The sequence below is a fragment of the Myotis brandtii genome, unplaced genomic scaffold (genome assembly GCF_000412655.1).
Source record: "Myotis brandtii unplaced genomic scaffold, ASM41265v1 scaffold661, whole genome shotgun sequence".
In the NCBI taxonomy this organism is placed as follows: domain Eukaryota; kingdom Metazoa; phylum Chordata; class Mammalia; order Chiroptera; family Vespertilionidae; genus Myotis; species Myotis brandtii.
In genome coordinates this window covers 44,876-66,090 of record NW_005370568.1, presented here as the reverse complement: position 1 = coordinate 66,090, position 21,215 = coordinate 44,876, and the positions used below count along the sequence as shown (strand labels likewise).

General features: G+C 40.8%; 1 protein-coding gene across 1 annotated transcript in view; it reads right to left on the bottom strand.

The window, feature by feature from the left end:
- Positions 1-21,215, bottom strand: part of LOC102260864 (membrane cofactor protein) — a 73,638-nt gene that overhangs the window by 12,182 nt on the left and 40,241 nt on the right. Inside the window, exons 3-7 of the mRNA XM_014528935.1 lie at positions 14,654-14,845; positions 13,909-14,011; positions 7,916-8,001; positions 6,672-6,869; positions 2,996-3,178 (exon numbers count right to left, since the gene is read on the bottom strand). Of these exons, the coding sequence (XP_014384421.1) occupies positions 2,996-3,178; positions 6,672-6,869; positions 7,916-8,001; positions 13,909-14,011; positions 14,654-14,845 (762 nt within the window). The remainder of the gene's footprint in view (positions 1-2,995; positions 3,179-6,671; positions 6,870-7,915; positions 8,002-13,908; positions 14,012-14,653; positions 14,846-21,215) is intronic.

The following is a 21,215-nucleotide window of genomic DNA, read 5'->3' as shown; positions in this document are numbered from 1 at the left end:
AGGATCATGTCGTCTGCAAAAAGTGACAGTTTTGACTTCTGCCTTCCATATTTAGATGGCTTTTATTTCTTTGTCTTGCCTATTGCTCTGGCTAAGACTTCCAGCACTATATGTTGGAAAAAAGTGGTGAGTGGACATCCTTGTCTTGTTCCTGATATTAGAGGAAAAGCTTTCAGTTTTTCACCATTGAGTATGATATTAGCTGAGGGTTTATAATATATGGCCTTTATTATATTGAGATACTTTCCTTCTATTCCTATTTTATTATCAAACTAAAAAGCTTCTGTGCAACAAAAGAAACTGACAACAATACAAAAAGGCAGCCAACCAGTTCTCCTATTTTATTATCAAACTAAAAAGCTTCTGTGCAACTGACAACAATACAAAGAGGCAGCCAACCAGTTTGGAGATGATATTTGCAAACAGTAGCTCCAACAAAGGTTTAATATCCAATATTTTAAAAAGCTCATAAAATTCTACACCAAACAAACAAACAACCCAATCAAAAAGCGGGCAGAGGACCTGAAAATACACCTGTCTTAAGAAGACATATGAAGAGCCAACAGATATATGAAAAGATGTTCCATCTTACTAGCAATTAGGGAAATGCAAATGAAAACTGCAATGAGATACTACTACACCTGTTAGAGTGGCCACATTCAACAAGACAAGCAATAAGTGTTGGAGAGATTGTGAATAAAAGGGAACCATCATTCACTGCTTGTGGGGATGTAGAACCACTATGGAAAGTAGTGTAGTGATTCCTCAAAATATTAAGAATAGAGCTACCATATGACCCAGCAATCCCTCTCCTGGGTATATACCCGAAAATCTCAAGATCATGTATTGGCAAAGATATGTGCACCCCTAGGCTCATTGCAGCATTATATTCAGGGTGGCTAAGACATGGATACAACCAAAGTGTCCTGCAGTAGAGGAGTGGGGAAAGAAGATGTGGTACATATACACAATGGAATACTACTCAGCCAGAAGAAAGGATGAAATACTGCCATTTGCAACAACAACAGGATGGACCTTGAGAATATTAAGCTAAATGAAATAGGTCAGTCAGAAAAAGCTAAGAATCATATGATTTCACTCATATGTGGGATATAAAACTGGAACTCGTGAACACACACACCAGTGTGGTGGTTGCAAGATGGAAGTGGGTAGGGAGAGGAGAAGGAGGTCCTAATATAAGGTGACAGAAGAATACTTGCCTTTGAGTGACAGTCACATGGAGCAATAGACCGATCTTGTTACATAGAAACCCACACCTGAAAACCACAGGATCATATTGACTAGTGTCAGCCCAATAAATTTAATAAAAATTTTAACTTATCGCTGTAATACAGTGAAAAATAGAAGATTTGTTGTTGGGACAGGAATGGACAGAGTTCATGGGAACAGAGAGACAACTATAACTCCTATGAATTTACTGTATGTTAAAAACCGGCACTTCAAACAGTTGGAGAGAAGACATTAGATGTATATACCAAGTGATTTAAATGTAAAGAATGCAATCAGAACATATGGCTGGATTTTTTATATAATTTCAGCATGGGGAAGACCTACAACTTTTGTAATAAAGGCACAACACACATAGCCATTGGAGAAAAAAATTAATACATTCAAGCACTTATTACCGTAAAACTTCTGCACATATAAATGACCACTGATAGGAAAATAGTTAAATAAATATGGTATACATTATAGTCATCATTAAAAGGATAGGAATAAATCTAAATGCAATCCCAATCTAAGACTATAAATGTAAAATGTGAGGGTTAAAAAAATATGAACAGCATGATTCCAACTCTGGTTAATAACAACAAAACATGCTAAAATATGTATAACTACTCATATAAGGATATGAATGTACAGTAACAGATAAAAAGACAACTAAACTATTAAGTGATTAATTCAGGAAATGAAGTAGAGAAACAGGAGACTAATGTTTTTCTCTGTACACTTTTCTGTAATATTTGAAATTGTACTAATCTATATTTGTATACTACTTATCCTATATAATAAAAGCCTAATATGCAAATTGACTGAACAGTGGTACGACTGGTGAAATGACCGGTCACCATGATGTGCACTGACCACCAGGGTGCAGATGCTCAATGCAGCAGCTGCCCCCAGCCCACAGGCCCCAGGCTGGCCAAGGTGGGTGGCAGCGGGGGCCCCCCTGATCGCCCCACCGGTCACCCCACAGATCAGCCCTAATTGCCAGCCCGGCCTAGGGACCCTACCTGTGCATGAATTTCATGCACCAGGCCTCTAGTATAAGTTATAAAGCACAATCTATATCCAACCATATAAAATCTTAAAAGGAAATAGAGCCCTGCCAGAGTTGCCCAGTAGTTGAGTGTTGCCATATGAACCAGAAGGTAAAGGTTTGATTCTGGATCAGGGCACATGCCCAGGTTGCAGGCTCAATCCCCAGTAGGGGGCCTGCAGGCGGCAACTGATCAATGATTCTCTCTCATCATTGATGTTTCTATCTCTTCTTCTTCCTCTCTGAAATCAATAAACCTATATTAAAATGTATGTAAACAGAAAGTTACTAAACCTGAGACTAGTAATTGTAGGTTTTGTACTGAGAGGTATTGACACTGAAAAATATGTAATGAAGATGAGACCAACTACTTGGTAATTTCTACATTTTTTTTTCATTTATATGATGAATTATGCCTTTAGATCTTAATCTTTTTAGATAAAAATTCCCCTGCTTCAATGTTCTCTGAAAAATGATTGCTATACATTTTTACACATAAGAAATGCCAGAAAACAGAAATTTAAACACCTGTGTGATGTACATAATATGTGAAGACACTATGAAAACATAAATTTAAGTCCCACTTCTGTCATTGGAATGAATAGGAGATAGTGTTAATTACAAAAACTATTCATTTTTCATTATTCCATATCATTGAAATTTAATGTCCAAGAAATAAGTTCTAAACAAAAAAGAAAAAAAACCCCTTTGTACCTTTAATACATTTTGGGATCTTAGGCTCCCAAGTACTGTCAGCTCCACAGACAATAGTGCTGCTGCCTTCAAGGTAAAATCCGTCCAGGCATTCAAAAGTAACCTCCGATTTGTACTGAAATTTTTTTCCAAATCCTGACGACAGTCTCCCATTCTCCAGCGCTGGATATTCACATTTGACGACTGAAAAGTGAAGAAATTCCAGAATTAATGGAAAGCTGTTTTACAGGGGAAAGAAAAACTAGTGCAAATTAGTAATTTCCCCTGGGAACAAAGAGGCAAGGAATGGAAGACAGAATGTTAACTTAAAAAACAAACAAACAAATACTTTATTTGTGCATTTCCTTCCTAGGTAAACAGATATAGAGACATCTAATAACCTTTTCCCACCTAGAACAGACTGCCATTATAGATGATTGGTTTCCTATAAGTTTTCCCATTACTGACAAGTTTTCAGAAAGATCTGATTACCACATACAATTTTCAGATACGTTCAAAAGCACTTTTGATGCCTTTCAGTGCTGGGAATTTTTCAAATTTCAGGCTTACACTGACTTAGTACCCTGATCTTCTAAAAAGGCAGGAGAGGCTCTTGTAATAAGGTAATGCTTGAGCTCAAAGTTAAAAAGAAGCTAGGCATGTAAACATATGCAGAGAGAAAGGTATCAGGTATCAACAACATGCAAGAACTGAGATGTGCAAGAAATAGAAAGGCCTGTGAACTTAAGGTCATGTTTTCCAAATATTTTGGACTGGAACTCAGGGATCAAACCCGATGTTCTCTTGTATATACTGCCCAGCCATTGTTTTGTTTTGTTTTGTTTTTTGTTTGTTTGTGATTTTTCCCCAAGTCTGCCAAACCTATTGCTGGATCCTGAAATCAATCTAGATCAGTGGTTCTCAACCTTGGCTGCACATTAGAATCACCTGGGAGTCTTTTTAAAATCCTGATTTCTGGGCCTCATCCTCTGGAAATTCTGTTTCTTTGTTATGGGGTGGGGCCACAACATTAGTAACAAAGAAACAGAATTTCCAGAGGATGAGGCCCAGAAATCAGGATTTTAAAAAGATTCCCAGGTGATTCTAATGTGCAGCCAAGGTTGAGAACCACTGATCTAGATTGATTTCAGGATCCAGCAATAGGTTTGGCAGACTTGGGGAAAAATCACAAACAAACAAAAAACAAAACAAAACAAAACAATGGCTGGGCAGTATATACAAGAGAACATCTTTTGAGATTAAATCTGAGGAATACATAGGGTCCATAATGCACTGCTTTTCAATCAGAAGAGTGCTCTTCCTCCTTAAATGTGGACCTGAATTTCCATCAACCTGGCTCACACTCTTTGCTCTTCCCTGCTGATTCACTTAGATTCCACCCCATGCAATTTGTACCCCAATTTGCAAACCCAAACAGTTTGCAGTGACTTTTCCATATGGATCACCTGTCCTGGCTCAGGCTTCAGACTTTCCTATAATCTCTCAAACAAGCAGCAGCTGGTGTCAGCATGCCCCATACCCCTCAATAAGAGGCCCCAGGCCTGCCATTGGTACTAGCATGACTTGCTTTACATCTTGGCTTCTCCTGGGCACTTCAAGCCCAACACAAGTAGTAGCCATATGAAGATTGCTCTGTAGTTCCTGACTGGTGGCCCCAGGTGGTGGCTGACTTTGCACCTTCATGGGACCCCCAGAGCCTGAGCACCCAGTAGACAGCTTCAAACCATGCCAGATTACAACTCTACACATCCACAAGCAACACTCTCAAGGATCAGACTCAGTGAGAACCCAAGCCCCACAGAGGCAAGTCCTGCTCCATAGGAGTGTCTTCTGCACAGCAGCTCTTCCACTGTAGTCGCAGCTGGTCCTTACAGCCAATTGGCCTGGGGGCAGTTTGTCCCAGTGGTACCGACAGTAATCAAGTCTCAACTACAACAAGACAGTGCACACAGCCCTCACAGGGGCACACATAGAGTGCCCAGCTCAGGTGACTGGGGAGGCTGAGCCACTGGGCCCTACAGGACACCTATTACACAAGGCCACTCTACCAATTGCAGGAGACATGGCAGCTTTATCTAATACATAGAAAAAAACACAGGGAAGAAGCCAAAATAAGGAGAAAAAGAAACATGTCACAAATGAAAGAACAGAAGAAATCTCCAGAAAAAGAACTAAAAGAAACGGAAGCAAGCAAAAACACTAGATACTGAGTTCAAAACAATGGTTATAAGGATGTTTGAGGATCTTAATGATAGCTTCAAGGGACTTAGTGAGAATTTCTCAGGAAATTACGGAGAACATCAAAGAATGAAAAAGGATGAGACAGTAATGAAAGGATACATGATCTGAAATGAAGAATAGTTTACAGGAAATCAATAGTAGAGTAGAGGATGCTGAGTGATTTGGAATATGAGGAAGCAAAAAACACCCAATCAGAGCAGCAAAAAGAATAAAAACATATGTAGATAGTTTAAGGAGCCTCTGGGGCAACCTTCAAGCATACCAACATTCACATCATGAGGGTGCCAGAAGAAGAAGAGAGAGGGAAAATTATTGAAAAGCTATTTGAATAAATAATGACAGAAGACCTTCCCTACCTGGTAGAAAAAAAAATGGACTTACAAGTCCAGGAAGCACAGAGAGTCCTAAACAAGATGAACCCAATGAACCTAAAGAAGTTCACATGAAGACACATCATAATTGAAATGTCAAAGGTTAAAGACAAAGAAGGAATCTTAAAAGCAGTTAGTCACCTACAAGGGAGCACATATATGACTATGAGCTGATTTCCCAACAGAAACATGGCAGATCAGAAGGGAGTGACAAGAAATATTCAAAATGATGAAAAGAAAGATTCTACAATCAAGATTACTCCACCCAGAAAAGCTATCATTTAGAATTGAAGGTCAGATAAAGAGCTTCCCAGAGAAAAAAGTAATATAATTCATCACCACCAAACCAATATTACATGAAATGTTGAAGGATATTCCACAAGAAGAAGAAGAAGAGGAAGAAGAAGAAGAAGAAGAAGAAGAAGAAACAACTAAATGCCAATAATTACATATCTATCAACAATTGAAACTAAAAATGAAAATAAACAATGAATTGTAAGAAAAAAAAACAATGGATGAATAAAATAGAAACAGAGGTATGGAAACATGGAACAGACAGTAGAATCTCAGAGGGAAGGAGGGAGGAAGTGAGCAGAGAGAGAGTAACCAAAGAACTTATATGCATATATGCATAGCCCATGGACAGACAATAGGATGGTGAAAGCCTGGGGTGGGGTGGGAACTGGATGAGAGGGCAACGGTGGGGGAAACAGGGGACATCTGTAGTATTGTCAACAATTAAGGTTTAAAGAAAAATGAAGGATAAAACTTTCTTAAAGCCAGTGTGTGTTTTTTGAGGCTCTGAAGGCAAAAAAAAATATTTTTAATTCATGTATATACATAATCATTAACAATATATAAACAGTTATGCCAAGAACATGTGGAATGAAGAGTGGGAAACTCTAAAAGTAGAACTAGTGTTTATTATTTGACATGCTTAAAGTTAAGTTAGAAACAAATTACTTTGTTTTAATTTTTTTATATGTTGGCCAAGTTATTTAAAAGTTGGTAAACCTTTCCACACTATTTACAAATGAGAGGGTAAAAAGTAGAAATATTATTACCTTTACACTCAGGAGGGTCAGGGCTCCATTGGTTGCGCCCAGAACAAACAAGCTTGCTCTCTCCAACAAGGGAATATTCATCTGGTCCATCTGAAGGCTTACAACTGTAAGTTACTACTTCATTATATTCAAATGTATCTTTGTGGCTATTGGTGAATTCTCCATTGGCTATTTGTTGAGGTGGTTGACACAAAATCTCTTAAAAAGAGAAAAAAAGAGGACAGGAAAGACAAAAGAATATGTAAAAGATTAAGACGGCATTAGTAATAGCCTGTGAACTACCTTCAATAAGTTCATTACCATATGATTTCTACATCTAGTTGCAAATTCAAAATCCATTTGAAACAAAGTTTATAGAAAGAAGTGTATTATCCCAATTCAAACCATCAATAGAGAATTGAAAATTTAGAAGAAGCCCATTTTTTAAAATACCCATAGAAGATACCTGTATGAAACACCTGTATTTATCTGTGAGGCCACACTAAGTTTTTCTAAGTATAAGAGACACTAACAATTTAATGAGAAAATAAACTTATGACTTAGGAAGACTCAGTGCTAGTTGAGAAATGCTACATCCATTCCTGAGTCAGTGGTTCTCAGGGATGCCACGATTTTGTCTTTTCTCACTGTCACCCTGAGAGCGGACAGTGACATTTTCCAATGGCCTGAGACTGTCTGATAAGCCGCAGGATGAATGTGGAGCTCTTCCTTGAAGCCAGTACTGAAGAGATTAGAAAAAATGTAAAGTGTCCGGCCAGCAGGGCTCAGTGGTTGATCATCCACCTATGAACAAGGAAGTCACGGTTCGATTCCCGGTCAGGGCACATGCCTGGTTGCATGCTCGATCCCCAGTGCGGGGCGAGCAGAAGGCAGCTGATCAATGATTCTCTCTCATCATTGACGTTTCTGTCTCTCTTGCTCTCCCTTCCCCTCTGAAATCAATAAAAAAATATTTTTTAAAAATGTAAAGGAATGACACTCCACTGTTTTGGAAACGTTTGATCTTACAAAAAAATATATTGCATTTGTTAATATGTATTGAGTTTATTGTTCTTAAAAATGAATTAGTACATAATTATTATAAACGTCTCTGTTTTAATCCCAAATGTAAAGAATATAAATAGCACTAACCCACCTGCAGAAAAGCTCTGTGGGGTCTTGGTTAATTGTAAAGAATACAGGGGTCCCCAGGCCAAAAAGTTTCAGGACTGCTGCTCTAAATTCTAAAGACAGAATGTACTTACTTTCACAATGCGGTGGCTCCTCACTCCATTCCACATCATTTCCAGAGAGTTCACAATGTAGAGTTTTTGTTCCAACTAAGGAATACCTAAATGAGAAAAGAAATGATTATTGTTTATCAGTTAACAAGAACACATAATAATGAAGAAGTTTTTATATGGTTGTTTTTCGGCACTACAGTAGCTTCAGGGAGAAGTTTCTGAAGTGACAGGTATAGAATGTGTTAACTGAATCTGCAATGTAATCAAACGCAGAGATTCTTCATATGAACACACGTTGGCCTAGAGCAAAGTGTCTAAATAAACCTGTCACGCCTGACAGTCTGGCGATTGCTAGCTCTGGCAGGCACAGCACACTGTCACATCTGTGTCCTTGCTAATGCCACTCTGCTCTGCCAGGGCAACGACTCAGCAGCGAGATCTGGCCCAAGCGCTGACCTGACTGCATTCAAGTCCCAGCTCCAAGACTGACTTGTTTGTTGAGCTTGGACAAGTTGCTTAATGTTTCTCTTTATTTTTTAATTTTTTGTTAACCCGCACCCAATTGTATCTTTTCAATTAATTTTTAGGGAGAGTTGAAGGCAGGGGGAGCGACCGAGAGAGAGAAACATGGATGTGAGGGAGACACCTCCATGGGGTTGTCTCTTGACCTGGGCTGGAGATCGAGTCCCCAACCCAGGTATGTGCCCTTGATCAGAATCAAACTTGGGACCCTTCAGTCCACAGTCTGGTGCTAACCTCTCAGTCAAACCGGCTAGGGCTGGTTCCCTTTCTTAAATTCCCCATCTGTGGAAATGTATATACTTCGTGGGGTGGTTTTGAGTAGTAGGTGTATTAGCATCAGGAACATAGGAGTGCTAGGCAAGTTTTTGGTGTAATGAATACTCCTCAGATTAAGGGTATCTTCCTAAGTAGAGCTCAGGACGACCCCTCCTCCATGAAATCTCCGATGATTATAATTCACAGAACTCTCTTCTCCTTCTGGACTCTCCTTATAATGAGCCTGAATAAGTCTATTTCTGTGGTAATTCCCACTTATTATTTTATTGGACACTATGTATATATTGTGCTTTTCAATGAGGCTAAAACTTCTTTGAGAATAATCTATGTCCACCATTTTCAACCTTCTTCATCTCATCGCACACATAAAATAATTACTAAAATTCTGAGGTACACCAAAATATATATTTTTTGCCCATCTGGCAAAAAGAATAGGTATAATTTTGATTCATTCATACTGGTTGGCTATTATTGTGTTGGCAGCTGTCAGGTTTTATTTGAAAGTCTAAGAGGTGAGTGCGCCAACTAAATGGTCAGGTACTGCATGTTTTAAAAATTCTGTGGCACACGGGTTGAGAATTGCTGGTCTCTGCCCTAACCTTTTGGTAGTTCAAAAGGTAGACTTTCTCTCTACTATTGATTGGATATTCTCACTTGATCTCGTTTAAATATAGTGAGTAAAACCGCCTATTCATGCTTCCAGCTGACTTTTCCTCCAAGGCTAATTCACTGACTTATAATGTATTAGGAGGGAATTCTGGGATGATGGCAGGGTAGGAAGCACCAAAAATATGCCTTCTCAAATAGACAACCATTTCACTGCTAGTATTTGCCTGATGTCATTGCCCCTGAGAAAGGACGTCTGGTGCCAGGAGATGGACAAAGGGCAAGGTCCTGAAACTACACAGGGGTAGAGTCCTGATACCTGGGTCAAGCCGAAGCCCCATTTGCAGCTCTCCCCAGCGCATAAAATGCCTGCTTCCTCCCCAATTCACCGCTGACTGTTTCTCGAGTCAGACCACCTGCACCCACGTGCCTGGAATAAATATTTTGATTTCAGTGAGCCCTGAGTCCGTTCCTGGTGACGCTGGCCCACACCCGAACCTTTCAGGGACAAGTAGAGGGAATGCGCATGCCCAGAAGAAGGCTCAGTTTACATGTCAGGCTGATCCTCAGCACAGAGACACACTTCAACGATCAAAAAACAAAACAATAACATAACACAATAAACCCTAGGAAATGGTGAGAATTTGATATTTAGAGTTACCTCATTATTACATTCAAATGTCCAGTTCAACAAAAAATTATAAGGCATATAAAATAACAGGAAAGTATGGCCCATTCAATGGAAAACATAAACCAACAAAAAGAATATTCCTGAAAAAGCCCTGAGGGGACACGTACTAGACAAAAGACTTGGAAATAGTCAGTGAAGCTGCATGTACATCTTTCGCAGGCCCTCTTGGGGACAGACCTGCAGTTTCCACTTCCTTAGTCCTCTTTCCCTTCCTGAGGCAGCTGATGGCAGTTGCAGAGATGCGGGTATTTGGGATTACCCTGATGGGCAAGACCGTCCCTCTGCAGGTTGAGCCCAGTGATACCACTGAGAATGTCAAAGCCAAAATCCAGGAAAAGGAGGCTAAATAGTCAGCAGATACCTCATCAGGAATTTGGGGGCCAGAAGACATTGAACTAATAGACACAAATAAAAAAAAAGTTCAACCAAATATCCTCTCTACAGTAAAACTGTGCTGCAAAAGTGAGGGAAATATTAAGACTTCCCCAGAAATGAAAGTTAAGAGAATATGCTACCACTATACCTCACCTGCAAAAATGCTCAAGTGTGTCCTAAAAGATGAAATTAAAGGACACTAGTGAGTAATGTTGTCTAGACAGTCAGTCCTAGTATAAGGCAGTTTCCCTTAATGGCCACGATGGTACTGGGGAAGATTCTTCCACTAAGTGCACCAAAAGCTATAACGACGAATGGACAGGACCCGAGTGTGCCAAAAAGTAGCAAGATAATTGCATTAAAAAAATCCCTCCCCTCTCTATTCATATAAGTTCTGTGAGCTTGGACAGGATGGTCAGATGACCTTTGAGCTGTGAGTTCCAGGTCTCGGGCACTTGAATAAAGCCTCTTTCCTTTTGCACCTGTGTCTGTCTCATTATAAGGAAAATCCAGAAGGAGGAGAGAGTTCTGTGAATTACAATCATCGGAGATTTTTGGGTTTTATTGCAGCAGGCATCCAACCATAAATATTTTGGTTACATTAAGTCATGCCATATGAATCAACATCTCACTGAAGGTATATACATGGGCAATTATTAAATCTAGTATTTTGTAACAATGGTCTGTAAATGCATGTTTATCTTCTATGTGAATTAAGAAACAAAGCATACAATGAAAATATATAGTGTAGAAGCCAGGATTTCAATTATTATTGTAGATGATAGGATGATATTAACAACCCAAAGGAATGAGGATGCAATTTATTGAGTTTAAGTTGGTATAAATTAAAATGACAGTGTTATAACTCCAGCATGTTAAAAGTAATCCCCATGGGAACTACAAACAAAATCACTATAGAATATATATAAAAGAAACTGAGAAAGGAATTCCAATATTTCATTACAAAATCTAGCAAATGAAAAGATAATTGCACAAAATGAGGGGCAAAATAAAATTTAAAAAAAGCTTTAAGCAAACAAACAGCGCCCTCCTTGTCAGTAATTACTTTAAATTGAAATAGATTAAATCCGACAATCAAAATGTAGATGTGGGCAGAATGGATACAAACAAAAGATCCACCTATGTGCTCACTTTGGATTCGTAGAGATGAACAAGTTCAAAGTGAAAGGATGGGAAGAGATCTTCCACCCAAATTGTCACCAAAAGAGGGTAGCATCACTATACTAATTCAGGCAAAATAGACTTTGATTCAGAAAAGGTTATAAGAGACAAGAAGCACCTTATATTTTAATTAGTTTTACAGACTGCAAGAAGATATAATAATTACAAACATTTATGCACCAAATGACAAGCCTTCAAAATACATGAAGCAAAACCTGACAAAAGTTTAGAGAGAAAGACCCATTTCCATGAAATAGGCGTTTCTCCAGTAATAGTTGGGAGACTTCAATAACCCACTCACAATGATAGATAGCACAACTAGGCTGAAATAAGTAAGACTGAAAATAGAGGACTTCAACTACTAGATCTCACAGGCATAGAGCACCATGGAACGGAACATACATTCACCTCAAATGCACATGGGGCATCTTCCACGATAGACTATACGATGAGCCACAAATTAATATTAACCAATCAATACGTCTTAAAAAGATAGATATGATACAAAGTATCTTCTCTGACCACAATGGGATAAAGTTGTGAAACAAAACCTTCGCAGACTGAGGTTTTCCTGAAGGAACAGGTTTACTGACTAGCCATACAGTCACCAGCAAAAAGAACCAGGTCAGGGGCATGCAGTCTAATCCACCAGCAGCAGGGAGATGAAGGCAAGCATTTCTGCCATTCTGGTTTAATGGGGTTCTTTTACAGCTTTGAGTAGAAAGATGTAAGTTATTTTGAAGGAATTCACATTGGCTATAGATAAGTGGGCAGAAGAAGGGTAAGTGGGGCTAGTTCTGGGATAGGTGCATAGATGGGAGGAAGAAGTGTTTGCTGCTTTTGGACTGTTTGTTGGACAGTCTGAAAAGTTCATGTGGAAGCTGGATGAGGTGAAATCTGGTGGTCAGCTACCCCTGACTGAATAGGAGCTATACTCCCTCTTACATCCACACTATTCTGAAATAGGTCTGAATGATGGCTCAAAGTTTCAACACACATTTCCTGAGTTTCTGCCCTTTCTTTTGTTAATTGACTAACTCCCCATCTCTCTCTTGCCCACCCTCCAGCCTACTATAGTTTAATTTTGGACCATGTCACCATAATTACTACATTTTTAATGACTATGATAGGCTTATTATTACTTATTATATGACCAGTGGCCCAGTGCACGAAGTCATGCACATTGAAAGGAAATTAATTAGAAGAAATATTTTAATATCGCTATTCGCCCTTTCTCTATAATGGAAGTGTGAACCAAATTCACAATCCACAATGACAGATGGAAACATAGGCGTGCGATTTGCGCCAGTGAGAGCTTTATATGTATCACTTATGCACCAGTCAACTTAGCCTTTTATAGATATAGAATAAACTTCCTTAATTAGACCTGTTTCCTAAAAAGTTAGCTAAACTTTTTCCAGCCCAGTGAAGCACCCCAACTTTTCTTTCAGGTAACTGTCAGCAACACAGCAGTAAATATATCAAGACGAAGCAGATTATTATTGTAGATCACACAGGGAGAACAAAGGGTAAAATATTTAACTGCAGCAGTGTTGTTGTTTTTTTTAAATATATATTTTTTTTATTGATTTCAGAGAGGAAGGGAGAGGGAGAGATAGAAACATCAATGATGAGAGAGAATCATTGATCACCTGCCTCCTGCATGCCCCCTACTGGGGATTGATCCCACAATTCAGGCATGTGGCCTTGGCTGGAATTGAACCCGGGACCCTTCAGTCCGCAGGCCAATGCTGTATCCACTGAGCCAAACCAGTTAGGGCTGCAGCAGTGTTTGACTATATTCTGCGCAGTGAGAAAACCTGAAGTCATTTTCAAGGTCCACCATTTCTTCTTTTCAATTGGGTCAAGTTTCTAAGCTTTCTAAATCTCCATTTCCTGGCTAATGAAAAGAAAATAGGATTCCGCTGAGTCTCCTATCCACCTACTCCAGGACTTCTGTGAGGATCAAATGAGATGAGGCCTGGGAAAACGCTTCACAGACATTTGGTTACAGTGTAAAATGTTTCCACCTGGGTGTTCCTGGGCTGAAGAAACTGTAAGGACGCTAGTGGTCACTAGGGAGAGGAAGCTGGCCGTTGCTACATGACGTCATTACCCTATGGTCAAACACTTAGCATATTAGCCTTTTATATTATACGTAGATACAATTGTGCTTTCCTTCAATTTAAATTTCTTTCTATTTGTTGCACATCTTTTCAGTCTCCAAGGGTTGATTGGCTATAAGTACAACTTGTTCCACAGAAAGCAAGATGAAATCAATATCATGGAAATGCTTGAGAAGAGAACCAAACCAAAAATGGAACCAGCAACATTTACCTTATTCCTTCAAGGAGCAACTTACCCCTCATTACAAGCATAGTGAGCTTCTGCGCCAAACTCCAGAGTTTCACTAATGTAGACTATTTTGCCATTTGGAGGTTCTCTTGGCTGTGGACATGACTTTTCTAAAAGAAAAATTGCAAATTTGTTGTTTTATACCAATGACAAAACATATTTGAATCAAAATGAAAATTCTACATTGCTCTATGAAACGCATGGAAATATTTTCTTTCTTGATTGTTTTTATTACACTTATTGGGGTGACATTGATTAATAAGCCTATATAGGTTTCAAGTGTACATTTCTAGGGTACATGTTCTGTATATTGCATTGTGCTCTCATTACCCAAAGTCAAACCATCTTCTGTTACATATATTTGGTCCCCTTTACTCATTGCTACCCCCGCAAATCCCCACCCTTCCCTCTGGTAACCACCAAAATGTTGTCTGTGTCTATGAGTTCCAGTTTTATATCTCTTTTATGAGTGAAATCACGTAGTTTTCAGCTTTTTATGACTGACATATTTCACTTAGCATAATGTTCTCAAGGTCCATCCATGTTGCCGTTAATGGTCAAACTTAAGATTCACATTTACGCATAGCATCAATGGCCAAATAAAAAATTTCCTGGAGATTTTCAAAGCCTGAAAAAATAGATTCTAAATTTACATCCATCTGAGAAAACCATCATGGTAATGGGGGAATATGCCATCTAAAATGTGTGAAAATCTTTAGAGCAATAAAAATAAAAAAATGTTGTGTACTTACTTGTACAGGCCTCCTGGAGAGGAGGTGCCCAGGTGTTATCAGGCTGACAAACAGCAGAGGAAGGAAGAATGGGAAAACGACGCCTGTATCCTGGGCGACACTCATATTTTACCTGGTACCCAGGATTGTAAGGGGGTGTAGGATCACCCTTGGGTTTCATAGATTCAAATCTTGGCAGCTCACAACAGGCATCTGAGCATGAGAGAATAACAACATAAAACTAAAGTATTTTCTCTTTTTTGCCAGCCTGGGAGAACGGCCTGGCAGTAGGCAGGTTGTATGGAATAAATGGAAAGCCCTTGGTGAGATTTTAAGTGATTGTGCCAGGCTTTTACAAGATGATGAGCTGTGCTTGCTTTAAATAACATTCTATTAGCTTTGGTTTCTTTGAGATTAACCTGAATATTCTTTCAACAGTAAACTGAAGAGACAGCAGCAATAACTTTGGTTTCAAAATACTATTTGTAGGTATGTATCCTTCCCATTTTTTTGTCCCTTTAAATGTAAATTAGATGTTTATTTGGAATTGTATCTGCTTCTGAAGGAAGGCCCTTATAGGTATATACTTTCATCATATGACTGCTTTTGCTGTATCCTATACATTTTGAAAGGTTTTGTTTTTATTTTCATTTTTCTCAAGGTAGTTTTTTGTGTTCCTGTTGGATTTGAATTTTTACTGGGCTGTCAGCCCCCACTTAATATTATGCTTCATATTTCTGGCACTTATAACGGAGTGGTTGTATCAAGGAAAAGAGATTGAGCATTTGCTAACATAAGTGTGACAAGCCACAAAGGATCTCTGCATTCTAGTAGAGCTAGGACAGAAAAGATAGTTTGGGTAGAGGGACAACAAGTCAGGGGTATTTGAGCTGGAGTGTGTGGGTCTCTCAGATATTTTGCTCAGAGAAGGTGGCTGAGGGGATATCATCGCACCTCAGTTTGAAGGACAAGGAGCGAATTATGCAAGAGCAAGGAGGAGCCTGGGGACAGCAAGTGCAGAAGCCCCAAAGCGACAGAGTGTGGCCTCTGAGCAGAAAAGCCTTCCCTCCCAACAGTCATTTGTTAAATGCTCTCAGAGAAGCATGCTCCTTCCTGCAGGGCACCTGACTGGGGTTATAACACTAGCATTGTGGTCTGGTTACTGTCTGCCAGTCCCAGTACATTTCAGCAAATCTTTATTGATTGTTACTGTGCGCCTGACACTGGGGATCTAACAGTGAGCAAAATACAGTCACTGCTTATGTTCATGTGTGTGCGTGTGCAAACAGGCAAAGTGTCAAATAAGGATCATGAAAATAGGAATGGCTTGTTATTGGTCACCAGTGTGTCCCCAAAACCAGCACAGGATCTGGCACATACAAGGCAAATAATTTATTGAATGAATTCTCCTAAGGAGAGAATGCAGCATAGAAACTCTCTATATAATAGGATCCTAAAAATCACTTAGATATAGAAGCACATATGCACACAACGACAGTTGGAAATATAAAGTATTCCATGTTTGTCCTTTGATTGTATATGTTTTCTACAATAAGCATATATATGTATATATGTATTGATTGTATTCAGTGAAACACAAATCAAACTTAGTGGATGGCTTTCAGCTTTAGTTTATCAGAGATAGGGGAAAAGCTTATTGATGTTATTTATTGTTCTTTCTTATGACTCATCTCTCACTAATTGTTGCTACCAGTATTTTTTAGGTTGCTTCTAATATCCCTTTAAATGGGACCCAACCTAGTGAAAAAAAGAAAAAATATTGCCCAAAGACATTGGGAAGTAGCATAACATATTACTGATATTGGATGAGAATGAGAAAGGATCTCCAGAGTTAAAAACAAGCAACAGCCTGGAAACCAATACCTATATGATTTGGGGGCAACAAGCAGCCTGTTACCTTTTTGTACAAAAAGCACTGCGTGTCCTTCCTAATTCTTCTAGATCCCAGGCCCTGGAGCTCGCTCTCACTTAAGGGCTCTCTGGGTAACACGCACTCCCCAAACCCCATACAAAGCAAGCAGTAAGCTTCCTTGCCCCACACCCTGCACCCCTGACCTGGACCCTTCTGTAAAGCATACGCCTGATAACACCAGGCCTGGGATCCCCCAGCCCAACCCAGTGGGGTGCAGCACCCCACTCACCAAGGCTTCACTGAGCCAAGGGGACACAGAGGGAAGCCTCCCCACGGGCCCAGCACTGGCCCAAAAAACACCCCACACACTGGGCACTGAAGAGCAGGCCCGCACCTTCAGCACCTGCTCAGGGCTTCCCATCTCCTTTCTTTAATTGTTAAACATGCCCCCCATTTCCCCACCCCTTTGCCCTCATCCACTCAGCCCCGCCCCACTCCTGGCCTTCCCCACACTATTGTCTGTGTCCATGGGTTATGCATATATGCATATTTATTCTTTGGTTAATCTATGACATCTTGATTAGTTCAGTCCCCAAACACCTGCCGGCTTTTGCTAGGGACACAGCTTGGCCCCCAGCAAACACTGACTGCACCCAGGGCTCTGCAAGGCTCTGTGCCTACCACCTAACAACCCTCACCGCGGGCACTCTGAGTCCCCCCTCACTTCTGGGTCCCCCACAGAACAACCAGGAAGATCTGTGGCTAAGGCTTCTACCCTGAACACGCATCACTTGGGTCCACAAGCCCTGAGCCTCCTCCCCCACACACCAAGCAAAGTTCCCTTTGCCCTCTGCTCCTGTAGGCCAGCTCCCCTACCCGCTCTAGTTTCCCTCCAGAGCTGCACCCTTTCCCCTTCCCTACCTGAGCATGTGGGTAGCAGGAGCTCTAGGGCCAGCACTAGGATCCCAAGGAAGCCCCAAGAAAAGGGCCTCTCCAGGCGGCGGGAAGATGCCCTGCGAGGCTGGTAAGATGCCATCATTGTCCTGGACATCAGCGGGAAACCCGAGGGACCTTGAGTATTTGCCTCTTGGAGTGCCTGTACCAGACGCAACAATCCCCAGACTCAAAAGGTGTCAAGTTCTTTACCGTTGGTGGGCGTGGTCTGGACCTTGACATCACAGTAGGGCGGGGCCAATGGCGGGCTGGAACGGGGCGTGGCCTGGCGAGGTCTAACCCAATCCTGTCCTCTGGCTGCTCAGGCTCCGCCCCGGCCTGTGTGGACCATTCTTCTACCTGCCAAGGTTTGCTGGAAATGGTGATTCACTGCCATGTCCCTAAACAGGCAGTTATCACCCCACCTATAAAGGGCGGAAAGGAAACGAGAGCTGGCCCAGTCCTCATTGCCCCTTTCCGGGACACCTGGATGGAAGAATAAAGCGAATAGACCTGAGAATAGAAACTCAGAGTCCAGACAGAAGGTTGCCTAGAGACCAGCACGCAGATGGAGTCTCAGAAAATTCTTTTTCTTGAGATATCATAGGACCCGGCCCTAAGCACCCAGTGGGGAAAGGGGTCCCCCACTTCTGCCAGTGGACACCCCATTTCTACAGATAACAGAGCCAGGGCCCTTACTCATATTTGGCATTAATCACGCATAATTAGGGACAATCGTTGAGATTTCTGTGGTTGAAGGTCTGCTACTGAATCCTCTCAAGGCCTGGTAGATTTCAAAATCACCAGGATAGTTTGTCCACTGCACCCCCAACCCCAATATAAATGCCTCTGCCCCTAGTCCCTTGAGAGGCCCCTGGGAAGGTACATTATTAAACGCCATGCCTTAAGGATATTGGGTCTCAACCTATAGGACCCTTGCCATTTTGGAACTAAATGTTTTATTGAAGACAAAATACATATGTTTGGAAAAGGCTAAGGACAGGGTGTATCAAGTGTCAAATTCCTGAGTGTGATTAATGCCATGATTGGTGGGATGAGTAGGAATTGGTAAGAGGGAGAACTTTTGTGGTGAAACCATCTCAATTCTGGAACATTAAGAATGAGCTGCTGTAAAAAGGAAGGAACTCCTACCATTTGCAACAGCATGGATGGAGCTGGGGAGCATTATGCTAAGTGAAATAGGTCAGTCAGAGAAAGATAAATATCACATGCTCTCACTCATTTGTGGATTATAATGAACAACATAAACGGATGAACAAAAACAGATGTAGAGACAGAGAAGCATCTATCAGATGCTCAAAACTCAGAGGGAAGGTAGGGGAGGGTGGGGGTGAGGGGGAGAGATTGACATTTTGTTCTTTAGTTGGCAAAGAATCAAAATGTCAGCAATTGTGAGTAAACGTATTGGGAGTAGCAGCATCCTCAAATTTTTAGTTTTTAATATAACTTTGTTGTACGTTAAAAGTTTTAAAATGGACATGACTTTTACACCACCACTTCTGTTTAGAGTTTATCCCAAGGAAATCATCAGAGCTGTGAGCAAAGATGTAAAATTTTGGCAAAATATGAAATGCTAATTGTCTGGTAACAGTAGTAAGGAATTTATGGGAATCCTATGCAGCATGCAATGTTAAAATATCAATGTAACTGATAGAATTGTAAGTGTACAAAACAGACTCCAAATCAGCATCTGACCTTTGGCATTTCCTTTATAAAACAGAGTGTATATTGGTACACATAAAAGAGATTAATTGGAAATATTCCCAAAGTTAACTAAGAGTCGGTAGGATTGTGCATATTTCATTTTCTTTGTGCTTTTTCCAGTTTTCTCTATAAATACAAGTTACATCTGGAATCAGGTAATGAATAAAATTTTGATAATCCAGTTTCTGTATCCACATCTTATTTCGTTCATAGAATGATGCAAGTAGAACATGTACCACGCAGGGTTAAGGATGGAAAGGTTGGTGAGGAAATGGAAGCTCTCAGTACAAAACTCAAATGCTCCTTCTGGAATTACAGAAGTTCATATATATTTACACAATTCTGCATCTGAGATGTAGTGAAGCCTTTCTGAGTTCAACAAACCATGGAAATTCCTGTTCCTCCCTGAACAACACAATGTTTTGATTCTTAGCTGAGCATATAAGACACTAATGTGGAGGTGATGTGTAAAACTGTTGACCATGAGAAAAATATACCTGCCCCAAAGGACTCCTCACGGGATCAAATTCATAGCCAGTATCATTTACAGAGTAAACTCTTGCACTCCGCATTGCAGCATGGCCGACAACTGAACTACCCAAAATGCATATGCTAATCACAGTGCTAGCATTACATGTACTCTACAAGTTCATAAGAATGTTTTCTTGCCCTCTGTTGTGGTAGCTATGTAGGATACAAGACAGTATGGCATAACCTGAGGTACTGAGTAGATAAGATAGGTAGAGAATAATGAATAATGTCACCAATCCCTCTTCCTTCTTTTGTCAAAGTGTTCTCAGAGTTTAACTAAAGAAAAAGAGTCTCATTCCAGAAAACCCACAGGTCCATTTAACTCACAAAACCGTTCATTCAGTCCTTTTCCTGAACCGTGGCTGTGGCAGGGGAGGTAAACGAACAGAATGAGGCAGAGCTGGAGAAGAAGCAAGGAGACTGCTAAAGAGTCTATTTCAACCATCTACACCAGTGGTCGGCAAACTGCGGCTCGTGAGCCACATAAGGCTCTTTAGCCCCTTGATTGTGGCTCTTCCACAAAATACCACGTGTTGGGGCGCACGTACAGTGCGATTGAAACTTCGTGGCCCATGCGCAGAAGTCGGTATTTTGTGGAAGAGCCACACTCAAGGGGCCAAAGAGCTGCATGTGGCTCGTGAGCTGCAGTTTGCCGATCACTGGTCTAGCGTATCCAAATGCTTCCTTGGCCTGGATGAAGCCTCACCTCTTTCTTAAGGCCAGGAACACTGTCCTGCCACCAAGGCACAGATCCCTGATGGGGCTATCAGTTCACCTGACACCCCAAGCAATTACTGCCACCTGATCCCTCATCATTGTTCTCTATCTCACAAAGCTTCCCAACATCATCTGACACATATATCACCATTGAGAATTCTCATGTCCTTCAAAATGTGATTAAGTCTTTGTAGTCTGTTTCTTTTGGACACATCTTGAATCTGGTATTCGAGGCCATGCTCTCCAAGTAGCTAGAACATGCGTTGGCAGCTGTGTGTCCCTCTTAGCTAAATGATACCACCTGGTTGGCTGTAGGTGTGTAAGTGGGAAGGCACACTGGACTCAAGGCACACTCGGGCCTCGTGCAGGCTGTACTGGCAATAGCTCCCACCTGGGGAAATAAAGGCTGAGGCGTTCTTCATAAGCCCGAGACACAAATCTGAACACAATTTAGGTGAAATAATGTGTTAAGTCTCGAGCCGAGTAATTCTTCACGTGAGGTGTTGGCCCAGGCCTCACTGAGAAGCTGGCATAGTGTTGGGGTGAGGGGGGGGAGGGTGAGAGACTAGTGTGTCCACCTATTGGGGAGCTTAAGAGTTTTCCTTGAACACAAGAAAAGTTGTATTTTGGGATTATTCTCATGAGACAGCTCCTCCCCACCTTCTGATCAGGGGTGGGCAAACTTTTTGACTCGAGGGCCACAATGGGTTCTTAAACTGGACCGGAGGGCCGGAACAAAAGCATGGATGGAGTGTTTGTGTGAACTAATATAAATTCAAAGTAAACATCATTAAATAAAAGGGT